Source organism: Cucurbita pepo, chromosome 12, assembly GCF_057944985.1.
Source record: "Cucurbita pepo subsp. pepo isolate OVF chromosome 12, ASM5794498v1, whole genome shotgun sequence".
Lineage (NCBI taxonomy): Eukaryota > Viridiplantae > Streptophyta > Magnoliopsida > Cucurbitales > Cucurbitaceae > Cucurbita > Cucurbita pepo.
Genome location: NC_141809.1, coordinates 11,442,206 through 11,455,551, shown reverse-complemented (window position 1 = coordinate 11,455,551; position 13,346 = coordinate 11,442,206). Strand labels below are relative to the sequence as shown.

The following is a 13,346-nucleotide window of genomic DNA, read 5'->3' as shown; positions in this document are numbered from 1 at the left end:
TAAAGTGGTACAAGGCAAGGATTTTGGCATATCACGAAAATGCGGCTATGGACAACACACCTTGAACAAACATGACGGTGACACGTGACATGGTTACCCTTGTATGCGACATTAACTATTTAGTGGCTCATAGCATGAAACATGGGTAGTATGCAAATATGGGTTCAATTAGGCACCTTGTTTTGACCATAGAATTTAATGTGGATTCCATGATGTGCTTGTTTTTTTTGGTAATCCACGTTCCACTTCCTTGTTAGTAGCGTCTTGGTTTCGTTTTTATATATTAAACAGGTAAGGAGTTATGAGATCTGTGTAGAACATGATTTGATTTGGATTGGTGATTGATCAGAGGTTGAAATATTTTAATTTCTCACATGGGAAATCATGAAAGCAAGATCTAGCAGCCAAATTATAATCATTCATTGGAAACTATAAATTGGGGTGGAGGAAATAATGGTAGGAAACAATGAGAGGAGCCGATGGATTGTGGAAAGAAGTCGAACAAAATCAGAGACATTGTGAGGCTTCAACAAATCCTGAAGAAGTGGAAGAGGTTAGCAAATGGGGAGAAGAGCGGCGGCGGCGGCGGCAATGATAAGTTGTTGAAGACAAGCGGGGCTTTGGTAACGGAGGATGTTCCAAAAGGGTATCTGGCAGTGTGCGTGGGGGAAGAGCTTAAGAGATTTGTAATACCCACACATTACCTGACCCACCAAGCATTTAGGATATTGCTGCGGGAGGCTGAAGAAGAATTTGGGTTTCACCAACAGGGTGTTCTTCAGATCCCATGCCATGTCTCTGTCTTTCAAGATATCCTCAACTCTGTCCAACCAAACCACCACCATTTTGCTGCTGATAATGAAATCATGTTATCCTGATTCCTAGCTCACTTCTTTAGTTTGTATATCACTCCAATTAATCAATACAACTATGCTCAAATGGGCAAAAACTCGTTATTTCAATAACCACTAGGTTCGAGATGGATTGGTGTGGTTCCTCTATGCCTAAGACACCAGAATATCGAACCATGAACAAAGAAAGACATGAGAAAAGCATATTGGTTAGTGATTGTGAGGCCCCAATTCTTGACGGGAGGGAACACCAAAGGCCTTTGCACTTCCATCACTAGGGCTTTTTTTGGTTTTGACACTTATCCAATGTCACATTCAATAAAGATTTATGATACATGTATAGAGTGTACTCAATGTGTCCGAGCTTGCCCCACAGATGTATTAGAAATGATACCTTGGGACGTAAAGCTAAGCAAATAGCTCCAAGAACAGAAGATTGTGTTGGTTGTAAGAGATGTGAATCTGTCTATCCGACGGATTTCTTGAGTGTTCGCGTTTATTTATGGCATGAAACAACTCGAAGCATAGGTCTAGCTTATTGATACGTTCTCGAAAGCCCCCTTGAATCCATTTGATTTCTTTTTTACCGACAAAACTCATGCTCGAATAACATAAAAATGTACGTCCTAAATTTCATTGGCATGGGTTCAATTCGAATAACATAAAAATGTATTAACACATTATGAATGGTCTAAGTCGATTCTAAAGTGAATATTGGCCAACAGTAAAAAAGAGTAGATTTACGATCATGTGTAACTCTTATTTGAAAAACTAGTAATGTGAAAACACTAAAAAGAAAATAGCAAGACAACACAAATAGAAAAGAAAACTAATAAGTTTTATTTGGATAGTAGAATGGAAACAAAAATGAAGTTTGACTACAAGACAAGAAGCGACGAAGGGAAGCGCCCTAAAAGGGTATTTTGAGGATATGTATTTGTAGGAGAAGAGTCCAATCCAACAAAACAGAAGCACAATCAATCTTTAGAGAAAGATCGGGGCCATCACCAGCGTTATGGTTGCGAGCATTTTTATCAGAACGTGAAGGGAAGGCCCTGCTGTGTCCTTGAATGGGTCACCAACGCTGAGAATAAAAGAAACCAAGTTTACCATCTTCATTAACTCAACATCATACATTATAACTCCATAAACATAGATAGAACTTACGTGTCCCCGGTTACGGCTGCTTTATGACTATCGCTACCTTTGCCTCCAAGAACCCCAGTCTCTATATACTTCTTGGCGTTGTCCCAGGCACCCCCTGCTGTGTTAAGAAAAAGGGCCATGAGAATACCGGAAACTGTTGCGAACATCAGCATCGCAGCAACGACCTTGGCCCCTAGAAGCGGTTGCCCGGTGTAGTGTCCCAATATTCTAAAGAGGAAGCCTGCAATTGATATGAGAATAACTTCTTGAACCATATTCCAAGACATAACCAAGACAAGTAGAGGAAGAGATGCAGAGAGTGCCAAATGGTACCCCTTGAATGTCCAAGTTATGTTCAATACAAAATGCAGATAAGGTAACAAAGTTCTATAGACAGCATCAATGAAGCTCAACAAAAGGGTTTTCAACATTCATCCTAATCAGAACATTCAGTGCCTCGTTGTGGACAATGAAATCCCCTTACAACTGAAGCAAACAATTGTCATACAGATTGTGAAAGAATCCTCAAAATTATGGATCACATTGCACCATCCAAACTTTGAATTCAGAGTTGAGAACAGCAAAGCCATAAGGATATTTTCAAGAGCACAACACAAACCACGGCTTCAATTATGGTTGTACTAGCCATCAGCAATTATTTGAAGATTTGTTGGTCATTTTATAGGATTCAGATAAATACAAAAGATAAGAAGTTAGATACTGCATTAACTCCAACATTATTCAAGTTCAACTGATTCCATTTTTTCCCCATGGCAAAATGCATCAAGCGAACACAAATTGAAGGATTTCGCATAAAATATGAATAAAATACCCACCAACTGCCATGGGAGAAATGATAGCCAAAGCACCAGGTTTAATCATTTCCCTTAGAGATGCTGATGCTACAATAGCAACGCAACGTCCATATTCTGGTTTCTCCGTATAGTCCTGAAGATAACGTATCAGATTAAGATGCTAAACTGATACTATGAAGAAAATACAATTATTAAAGCCTTTCACTTACCATTATACCAGGCCTCTCAAGGAACTGTTTTCTAACTTCCTTTACAACCTCTTGGGCTGTTCGGCCAACAGCAGAGCAGGCCCAAGCACTAAAGAGATAAATAAGCATGGAACCCAACAAACCACCAACGAAAACTTCTGGAATTGCAATATCTACCTGAATCCATTTAAAGAGAGCACATTAACATTAAGGAACCAGTAGAGAAAGACCAAGTACCCTCGCCTGGATGCCTCACCTGTTTAAAAGGTTCATGAGCAAATGTAGCTACCTCATCCATATAAGCACTAAAAAGTAGGAAGGATGCAAGGGCTGCAGAGCCAATGGCAAAACCTTTTGTGGTAGCTTTAGTTGTATTACCTACTGCATCAAGAAGATCAGTAATCTCCCGAACGCTTTCTGGCTGCAACAGACGTGAATTAAAACAACACCAACAGAAAGAAACATTTGAACTATTTAACTTACAATTTACAAATTTATTGTCTTTCAGCCCTACATTACCTGCTGACTCATTTCAACAATTCCACCAGCATTATCAGCTATTGGCCCAAACATATCCATTGTGAGAACATAGGCAGCAGTGCTGAGCATTCCCATTGTTGCTACAGCAGTACCAAATAGCCCACCCGTTGGATTTCCATCTTCGTCCACAAGTCCTGATGTGCGACCCAACCAGAAAGCTGAAACAATAGAAACACTAATAACAAGAACGGGAAGTGCTGTTGATTCCAGGCCCAAGCTGACTCCAGCAATTATGTTTGTCCCATGGCCTGTGGAGCTAGAAAGTGCTAATGAACGTACAGGCTCATGCTTGTAGTCAGTGTAGTATTTGGTGATCCAGACAAAAATGTAAGCCGTTATAATACCAACCAAGCCACACAAGGCAAAGTTGAACCATGCAGAAGGTGCTTGTTCAGTATGAAGCAACCACCGGGTAGACTGAAAATTGTTCAAAATTGCTGGCAGAATTAGAACACAAATAACTTGCCGAGAAATAAGTACTACATGGTTGATGCTTAAAATCAAGGCATAGATTCTAAAAAGAATTTTAGAACATGAATGCAATTGCATGACTTCAGAGTGATCCTAAAGATAATAGCATATGTACATTACCACGCCAAATGTTATAACAGCCAAAACAATAGTGACAGAATATCCTCTCTGCAGAATAGTCATTGGATCCTCTACCGGACTCTTCACACCAGATTCACGAGTACCCCTCCGGATAGAGAGAATGCCAATTGATGAAATCACCAGATCAAAGGAGTGTACTACCAGCGGAAATAAAATGAAACCAGATGGATCTGCATGAACATCAAGAATATCAAGAATACAGTCACACTGGGTCTTCAATCATTCTAAGGAGGCTGATCATCATAAGCACTGCCTAGAAAATTCCTTAAAAACAGTTATATATTAAAAGACCTTCAATTTTACAGCGTTGAGCCATTGTTCCCCCAAGTATCATGGCACTAATGATTTCAGCAGCAATGCTTTCAAAAAGATCTGCACCTCGGGCGGCACAATCACCCACATTGTCCCCAACCTGGAGATTAACCAAAAACACTTTAGTCAACAAATCAGAAGGCAATATTAAAATGAATGAGAAAAGCATGACAAGATAGAAAACTCCAAATAATAGAGGGTAAAGGTACAAAAACTTTAAGCAACATATTTAAATTAAAAAATTAAAAGACAACCAAAGATATTTAGATACAAAGAGACATTTTCTCTTTGTAAGAAACCGTGCTTCATTGAGAGAAATGAAAGAATAGACAAGGGCACACAAAACAAGGCTCAACAAAAATGAAAATTTGACCCCAACAAAAGAAAAGGACTTCAAACCAAAGAACAAGACAAAACTACAATTATGGAAAGGCCTGGTTACCACACCCATATAGAGGTGTTAGGAGAATATTTTATTATTCCTCTCCATCCAAATTCCCTATAAAAATGCAAAGAGCTTGGCAGTTCCTCCATGAAAGATCTGGAGAAGATTTCAGGCATAAGGGGGGGAGATTTAGCATGAGAGGTTGCCCGTTGGAGGTGCCCGACAACCGGGGTTTTTTTGGAGAGACGGGAAGAAAGAAAGTTCTCTCAATATCTCTCTTCTTTTTTTTTCTTTTTTTTTTTTTTTTACAAAAACTACAATCGATATTATGGCTCTCATGAGTGTTTGTCTTGAAATTTTCATTGCAAGGAGATGTCTTACAAATTGGTATCAGGGCATTTAATCTGGGAAAGCTTAGTAACAAAGCATACGCAAATTGAAGGGCCATTTCAAAACGGCAAATAAAAACAATGGGGAGATCCAATATTTATAAAAATCTCTTAAGCAAGTTTCACAAAGTGTATAAAGGATTTCCACGTAGATGGAAGATACTTCAAACAAAGACGGTTCAGTAGTAATAACTTTTGTTTGAGTAGATAATATTTTATTATCCAAATAAGAAAAAGTGTCCATATGCACATATCTTTCTAATATCCGTTTTCACATCATGTTTAACCCTTAAGTCCTTAACTAGTTTCCACCCACAAGAGGAAGACAGCTAGATCCGTAGTTAGTCAATTTTATGTATCTAACTATGGTACCAAATTATAAGTCGTCTAAAAAGAAGAATAAAAAGAATAAAAAGAATCTATAAGAACACGATAAGCAAGAATCCATCAAGAAGAAACTTGCAATTAGAAAAGCTTAAATGAGCAGATAGGCCACCAAAACAAGTCTGCAGATGCCTGATAAACATTCTTTTTAATCAAGAAGGCAACAAATGAGATTTCATTCCTATCAATATACTAAAGATAGCAATACTAGGATATAATACATAATTGGAGCTCTTAAATAATCAGTCTCTTAAATCAGGAAAGCAAGAAGAGAGGAGCAATCACCAGATCTGCAATAACAGCAGGATTTCTAGGATCATCTTCTGGTATCCCCTGCTCAACCTTTCCAACAAGGTCTGCTCCAACATCAGCAGCTTTAGTATAGATACCACCACCCAACTGAGCAAATAGGGCAACGAAAGAAGCCCCAAAACCATAACCCACAAGGAGAAGAGGCACTGCAAGATACATTGCATACACCAGAATGAAGAAACTAATAAAATAGCTACCTAAAAAAGGCAACATGATTTTGAAGGAAAAAGATGCACATTTCATTGGTTGGTGAAGAGTTATAAGACAAACTACCCAGCACTGAATGCCTCTAAGGGGTCTATAGGAAACCACCTCATCTAGCATTAATTTCCAACTGATGTGTAATTACGGAAGATTTTAGAAAGTAGACACCAAGATTACTATAGAAATTTGGCCAGGAAAAGCCTCATACTAATATCTATCTATCCTCAGCATTTTATATTCTCTCATTTCTTTCTAACCACATATCCCATAAAAAAGTTTTAACTGTATTCATCCCAACAGCTCTCCATATGCCACCCTAACCATTTCCATGTGGCATTTGAAGTATATAGTTCTTTTCCAAGCTGTCCACCTTTCAAGAAACATTGAGCCCCCTTTATAAAGAATCACATAATGGATTGCAAAGAACGATAGGTTTTCCCAATTCTCTTCTATTTTTTTTAAATAAAGTGCACCAACTCAATAGCAAGGTCAGAAGGCTTCTTCTGCATCATATCAAGTGTCTTACTATAATATTCTGATAAGTACATCAGAAAAAAAAAAAAAAAAAAAAAAAAAAAAAAAAAAAAAAAAAAAAATCTTTTTTTGGCACACATGGTTTTGAATGTCAGCGTTCTGATGCCAGTATATATTTATAGTCTAACTAAAGTTAGATGCACTGAAAGCAAGAAATCAACACAAGCATAATTAATCTAGACAAGTTGCAAAAGTTCTTACTCCACAGCTAGGATAATGATCTCATGAAAATATATATCCCAACTATTCCAAAGCATGACATCCTATCATACTTTAAATACAGTCCACATTGATCACAACCAGGATTGATGAACGGCAAAACTGAGGATAACAAATTACAAGCATCAACTAACTCCAAGCAAGGAAACGGTAGATTTTTATATGTCCATCTAAGAAGCACAGGTTATAGAAACAAGGCACAAATACGATAAGACATGGATATGGTGACTCATAATTTTTTAAAAATCCAGGACACAAAAAGGACACATTTATTAAAAAATATTTTTTAGAAGAAAATCAAAGCCATTTTTTATTCATTTATATGCTTAAAAAATGAATTTGATATATTTCGTTCTCAAAATTTATTCGAAGTCAGGTGATTAGTATATTGACTTTATACATAGTGTGTCTAACACATCTATTTTGCTGACAAAGGTCCAATATACGTTCAATGAGTATCAGAGAGTCCAAATGTCTAACACGTGTCACAAACTAGAGTGTCCATGCTTCTTAGATGTCTGTTCCGGGAGGTCTAAGTCAAGGGAGTGTAAACATTATGTACTAGGTTCTCCAATAAAAAAAACGCAAAGGAAGGAGTCACTTACAGTCGGTAACCTTGGTTGAACCTGGCGAACCCACATCCAACCAAACATGAAAGGAAGCATACAGGATGGCTATACCAATAACAGCCATGCCAACAACAACTATGGCAGAAAAACCACCAGCCCGAACAGCGATCTGCAGAACATTCCCAAGTAAGTAATGGACAAAAAACTATCTCAGATAGTTAACTGGAAGAAAAGGCAACCTGCAATGCCTCCCTCGCAGACCGTCTGGCAGCACTAGAGACCCTGACATTCGCACGAACTGAAACCCACATTCCAACATACCCTGCAATACCTGAGCACAAGGCTCCTAACAGAAATGCTGCAACAGTAATATAGGCAGTTGTTGACCTGCAATATTAAAGGTTCAATAAAAATATTTGACCGAAAAAAAACAAACACAGGAGAAAAGATCACGAGGAAAGCTTAAGACTACATTTAGTTGTATAAGATTTCCCACCTCCCTAATCCAGAAGATTCTTGTTGAGGAGTAGTACTACGAAACAAGTATATGCAAAGAATCACTACTGCAAGTAACATAGCCATTTTAGAGATGGTACTATACTGCGTCCTAAAGAAACCTTCTGCCCCATCACGTATTGCTTCTGAAATCTAAAAACAGCGAAAGAGACAGAAACAAAGAAAAGTCAAGAACAATGGTTTAACTAGGAGACAAATTCCATAGAATGGAAGGTACATAGTAACATGGACCACATTGTTTTCTGGATAAATGGGATGTCGGCAACAAAACATCATCACAGACAACAAGAAAAAGTGGCAGCCACCATGTAGAATAGATAAATGAATACAAGACCCATAAATCCCTTGAGAAAAACTTTAAGGTAAATAGGATATCAGAGTACACCAACCATTTGTATTTCTCCTTTTTAGTAACGCCTAATCAACAGAGAATTCATAATTGCTTCCATGATACTATTAGAGATCATATGCTTAGCACTGAATAATATTTCCAATCAAATTCCAAAATGAACTTTTCGAGGAGTTGATCAAAGACCCCAAAAGTAACAATTCAAGAGAAGAGTCCCCTACAGTGACCCTCAAGACTGATTCTAATGTCATATTTCTTTCTTGCTTTCTTTCTTTCCTTCTTTTTTATTATTGTTAATAGGATAAAAATTACTATGAGGGGAGAAGCACGGTATCTAATCCCCAATAGCCAAAGAGCTACCAAGAAGATTGACCAATTGGTTTGAATTGTAACTTATTAGTTACAAAATACTTTAGTCATAAAAGAATGGTCAATTTCTTGGTGCCGTAGTAAAAACTTTACCAGACATCAACAAAGCACTACAGTAGACTGACCAACTTAGTCACTAAATCAAGCTAAGTCTGATCCACTAATATCACACTACATGCTAATTATTGAAGCAAAATGCATCTGTATGCAATAATAATGATGATGAAGATGACGATGACAAATATGATAAATAAATAAATAAATAAATAAATATATATATATAGATATATAAAGCACGTCTCAAAAAGTTCGCAGAAAGCTCCAAGAAGTTTATAAAATACAAGTCCTAAGATGTACCTGAGCCATCTCCGGTGGCCCTTCATCTTTCGAGAGCACCCATTTGGTGAGATATATTGAAAAGCAGAAGCTGACAATGCAAACCGAGAAGACAAACACAATAATAGGGGAAGTTCTTGCTCCAACGTAGAATATTAATCCAAATGCGAACAGAAGAAGTACTAAGAGAACACGAATATTTATCCCCATCAAAATTCGAAATATCTGCAAAAAGGACAAGGTCAATACTTAATCTTTGCAAAAATTCAAAGCACAAATAAGTGAGAATTATTATATAATACAGAAAATGAAAATATAGAATACTAACATGAGAAGTACAACCCTAATCGAAGATGAATGGAAGAACAAAATAGAAACCATACATAAACAAAAGCCCAAAAAAATATATTAGCCCCAGAGTTGAGAAAGAAAAAGGAAGGACAATGCAAATGTCAACTTGATTGTTTGCAGCTGAAAATAAACTCAAACGTTTTATCAGTTAGATGACATCTACCGCAAATTATTTGTTTCTCAGTAAACTTATCTTCTCTTAATCTATCACACAAAGCTGCAACAACTGGACTTCTCACCATCTTAAAAGTCTTATTCAAGCCCGCAAAGCGACATAGGCAAAGCTGTCCACTCCCATTCACTAAGTTGCAACCTGGCTTGTAAACCCCGCGATTCCAAATGAAATCTCTAATAATCTTTTCCATGGACTTAGTCACATTCTTTGGAGCCCTGAGGCGAGAAAAATGGTGGATAGGCAAGTTGTTAAGTAATGAACAAGGGTGACCCTAAACCCTTTTGAAAGAAGAAGGCTCCTCCCTCCAACTTAGCTTTCACTTTTTTCAATGAGGATCCCAAAAGTATCTTTGTGATGGTTTTCACCAAGAGGATATCCCAAGTAATTGATGGGCAAAGTATGACAACCAAAAGAAGCCATAACCCCAACCTCCTCCACATACACATTTATGCCAACCAACGAAGTCTTTGATAAATTTAGAGCCGAACACGCTCCTTAAGAAGATCCGCAAAATCAGCGGTCAACTCCTAAAAATCTCCTTCTCATTTGGACAAAAAAATGGTGTCATCAGCGTTTTCGACGTGGAAACAGACCGTCTATGATCTCTTCCACGGACAACCAAAGCCTTTCAAGTCCATAATTGAATCAACGAAGTCCAATCAACCTTATCTTAAGGCTTTTCAAGGTCTTATTTGAAAACAAAGCCCCTTTTTCTTTCTTGACCGTCGTTTATGGTGAAAGAGAGAACCTTCATCAACCACTCAAGGACTTAGCAATAATTTTGTAAAGGGAAGAAACCAAACTAATTGAGCGAAGATCACTAACTTTGAAAACCTTCTTCTTTGGGATTAAACAAATGTTTGTCTCGTTTGTTTTCCTGTGATAATGTTGTTTTCAGAGAACTCCTGGAACACCCTTACTAAATCAAATTTCAGGATGTTTCAATATTTTCTACAAAATTCTCACGTCATCATCAGGTCCAAAAGATTTGAGGCTACCTATTTCATGAATAGCAATAAGAATTTCTTCTTCTTAGAAAGGCCTTTTCAACAACACCCTACCCTGAGAATCTAAAGATCCTAATAAATCCCTTCAAGCGTAAACCTAAGGTCCTCATATTTGGAGTACAGCTTATAAAAGAACCTAATAACTTCTCCTATCTTTCACTCCGTGGAGAGAAACTATCCATCAATGCTTTCAATCATAGAAATGAAATTCTGATTCTTAATCATTACAGTCCATTAGTGAAAAAGGAAGTGTCTTCATCCCCTTCTTTACGCCAACTGAGCTTACTTTTTTTATTTCATGTATGTTGCTCATTGAGGGTCACTTCCAACAACTTAAATTAAAAGAAATTCTTTCAGCCTTTTGATGGGTGTCATGACATGGACCATGCTCCTCCCTCTGTCTTGGTTACGTCACTTTGCTATAAGTGAGAACATTTTTTTATCAACTACGTTCCCGAAAGCCTCCTTGTTCCATGGAATATTATGATGCTTCAACCCTTTTAAGTTTTTCCATGAGCCTATAACCAGCCCACCCGTTAGGACTTTGATTCTACCATCTAATATTTCCCAAAAATGAAGAAGCGTCTAACCAAACATTTCTAAATCTAAAAGGAGCTAAACCCCTTAAACACCCTAAAAAATATTGGAAGAGGGAAGTGATATGAAGCAGGCCTACTTGATTTTTCCATCCTATAACCTCTAGAAGCAGTGGTCCAAGCGGTCAATCCTTTGAAATTAGGAATTTGTCTAACCTCGATGCTACAAGCATCTCACCCATGGTAGACTAAGTATAAATCCAATGGTTCATGCGTCAATCAAATCAGCGTCAAAATAAACTAGTTAAACTTCCTCATACTCTTAGTCGGACTGTTTAACATAAAGCTTCTCCTTCATCCATCTAACAACATGGGCTCTCCCAACCAAGTATCTTTCCAAAAAAAAAAAATAGTCTTTAACCTTGCCATGTCCCCAAGATTTTCTAATTGACTGATCTTGAGAGAGAACTTGTTCCTGACTTTCCTCCTTTTCCTTGCAAAGCACGGACCAACTTGGAGATAATGTTCAGTTTAGACACAACATTCTAACATTCTAACAGCAAGTTTCCACAACAAACAGCAACATTCTAACAGCAAGTTTCCACAACAAAACTTCAACCCTTTTTGGAATCCCAACACTTCTTCAAAATCCTTCCAAGGGATAACTCTAAAACTGGAAAATAAAATAGATAACAAAGCAGTAAAATAAATTATAAAATTAAAGTTCTAAAAGCTTTAAAATCCAATACCAGTGCATAATAAGATGAGGCAATTTAATTCAATTATAACATCAATCAAATTCAGTTGTGTAATATGCTAAGCGGATAAACAACCATGTACCTACATAATATTGCTTGCTATGTCATTAAGAAGAGAACACACTAGAAGCACATAGTACAAGTCAGATAATCACGTTTTGCAGTCCAGCACTAAATGTATCAACATACAATGGAATTAAAATTGACAGGGATAGGCTACTTACCAATGGGGTGTTGACTTTACTACGCATGTCGGGGAAAGTCCTTGGTCTGTCTTGGTATACCCCCAAACTAGCACTCTCAATGTCATCATCCATGACCACGGTATGAGAGGAATTTACCCTCCGTGCAATAGGATAAGGGTTGAACTCGCCACCCTGGGGCAAATCGCCCCCTGATCCTGGTCGCTGAATTTTGGAAATTCCTAACTAACCAGCCACAGATTAGAATATCAAAAGCACCAATTACAAGAGAACAGCCAGGAATTCCCTGTTCATGGACTGGAGAACCTTCAAATCTACTTAAAAGCTACTTCCATTCACTTTGTTCTCCAGTGAATAAGATGAAGTGTGGTAATTCAAACCAACCGTGCCTCCTGATACAGATGAAAATTGAATATCAAAATAAAGTAAACTTAAATCGTTGTATGGGTTATGTGGATGGAATGGTCAAATGGAAATTTCTTAGAAAAGATTATCAAGGGAGAAAAAACTAAGAACAAAACAGAGTTCGCCGAAACTGGAATAAGGTAGAAAAATGATGGAAAGCGGTTATAAAACACGTAATTCTGAAGCCTAATCGACTTAACTCCTTCACATCGCTGCTGAAGGAGTTAGTGCCAAGGTGGTACGTCTCGTAAAACCGAAAAAACGCGAATTGAATTACGAAAACAAAAGCTAGGGCCAAGGTAGTACGACTCGTAAAGCCGAAAACTTTCAATACAAGAATTGAATTCCAAAACAAAAGCTAGTGCATATTAAGATGAGGCGGCTTAAGTTGACCACCATTCAACGTTCTACAAACGAAATGGGGCAATGTAAAGGAAATGCAAGCCCAGCCGCATCAAAACCCTAAACGATCTACACCATGAAGAAACGAGAAAGCGAACCAGATGAGAGAAAAGGGCGGATGTATAGCCGATCTTCCAAGCCAAGAACAAGGATCAGAGACAGAGATCTAAGGGTAAGAAGCTAAAAAAGAAGAAGATCGATTACCACCTGAATGAAGTTAGGCAAAATGCTTTAAGGACTAACGATGCAGCTTGAAGTAATGCAAGTCTGAGGATCGATTACCACCTCCTCCTTCTTCTTCCTCTTCACCTGATCTTGTAAACGCTTTGTTGAAGCGGTGATCGGCCTTGTGAACCTCAAACAAATAAGTGTAAATGGATTGGAAGGTATAGAGAGCGATTGGGCTGATCCAATTCCAAAGAACGGAGCCCCGCTGCGGGGTGTGGTCAACGACGAGAATGAGTGGGGTATCCCTTCTC

General features: G+C 37.9%; 2 protein-coding genes across 2 annotated transcripts; one reads left to right on the top strand and one right to left on the bottom strand.

Moving 5' to 3' along the window:
- Positions 1–479: 479 nt before the first annotated feature.
- LOC111807080 (auxin-induced protein X15-like) lies at positions 480–878 on the top strand. Its single transcript, XM_023692657.2, has one exon. The coding sequence runs from the start codon at positions 480–482 to the stop codon at positions 876–878; it is 399 nt and encodes a 132-aa protein (XP_023548425.2).
- Positions 879–1,670: 792 nt separating this feature from the next.
- Positions 1,671–13,346, bottom strand: VHP2;2 (Inorganic H pyrophosphatase family protein). The gene is made up of 15 exons (XM_023692247.2): positions 13,075–13,346; positions 12,082–12,452; positions 9,052–9,255; positions 7,957–8,108; positions 7,700–7,847; positions 7,497–7,629; positions 5,908–6,080; positions 4,444–4,564; positions 4,132–4,322; positions 3,520–3,957; positions 3,257–3,421; positions 3,022–3,177; positions 2,834–2,945; positions 2,019–2,238; positions 1,671–1,935 (listed from the first exon to the last, which is right to left on the bottom strand). Exons 2-15 carry the CDS (start codon positions 12,172–12,174, stop codon positions 1,836–1,838), a joined length of 2,406 nt encoding a protein of 801 aa, XP_023548015.1. The 5' UTR covers positions 12,175–12,452; positions 13,075–13,346; the 3' UTR covers positions 1,671–1,835.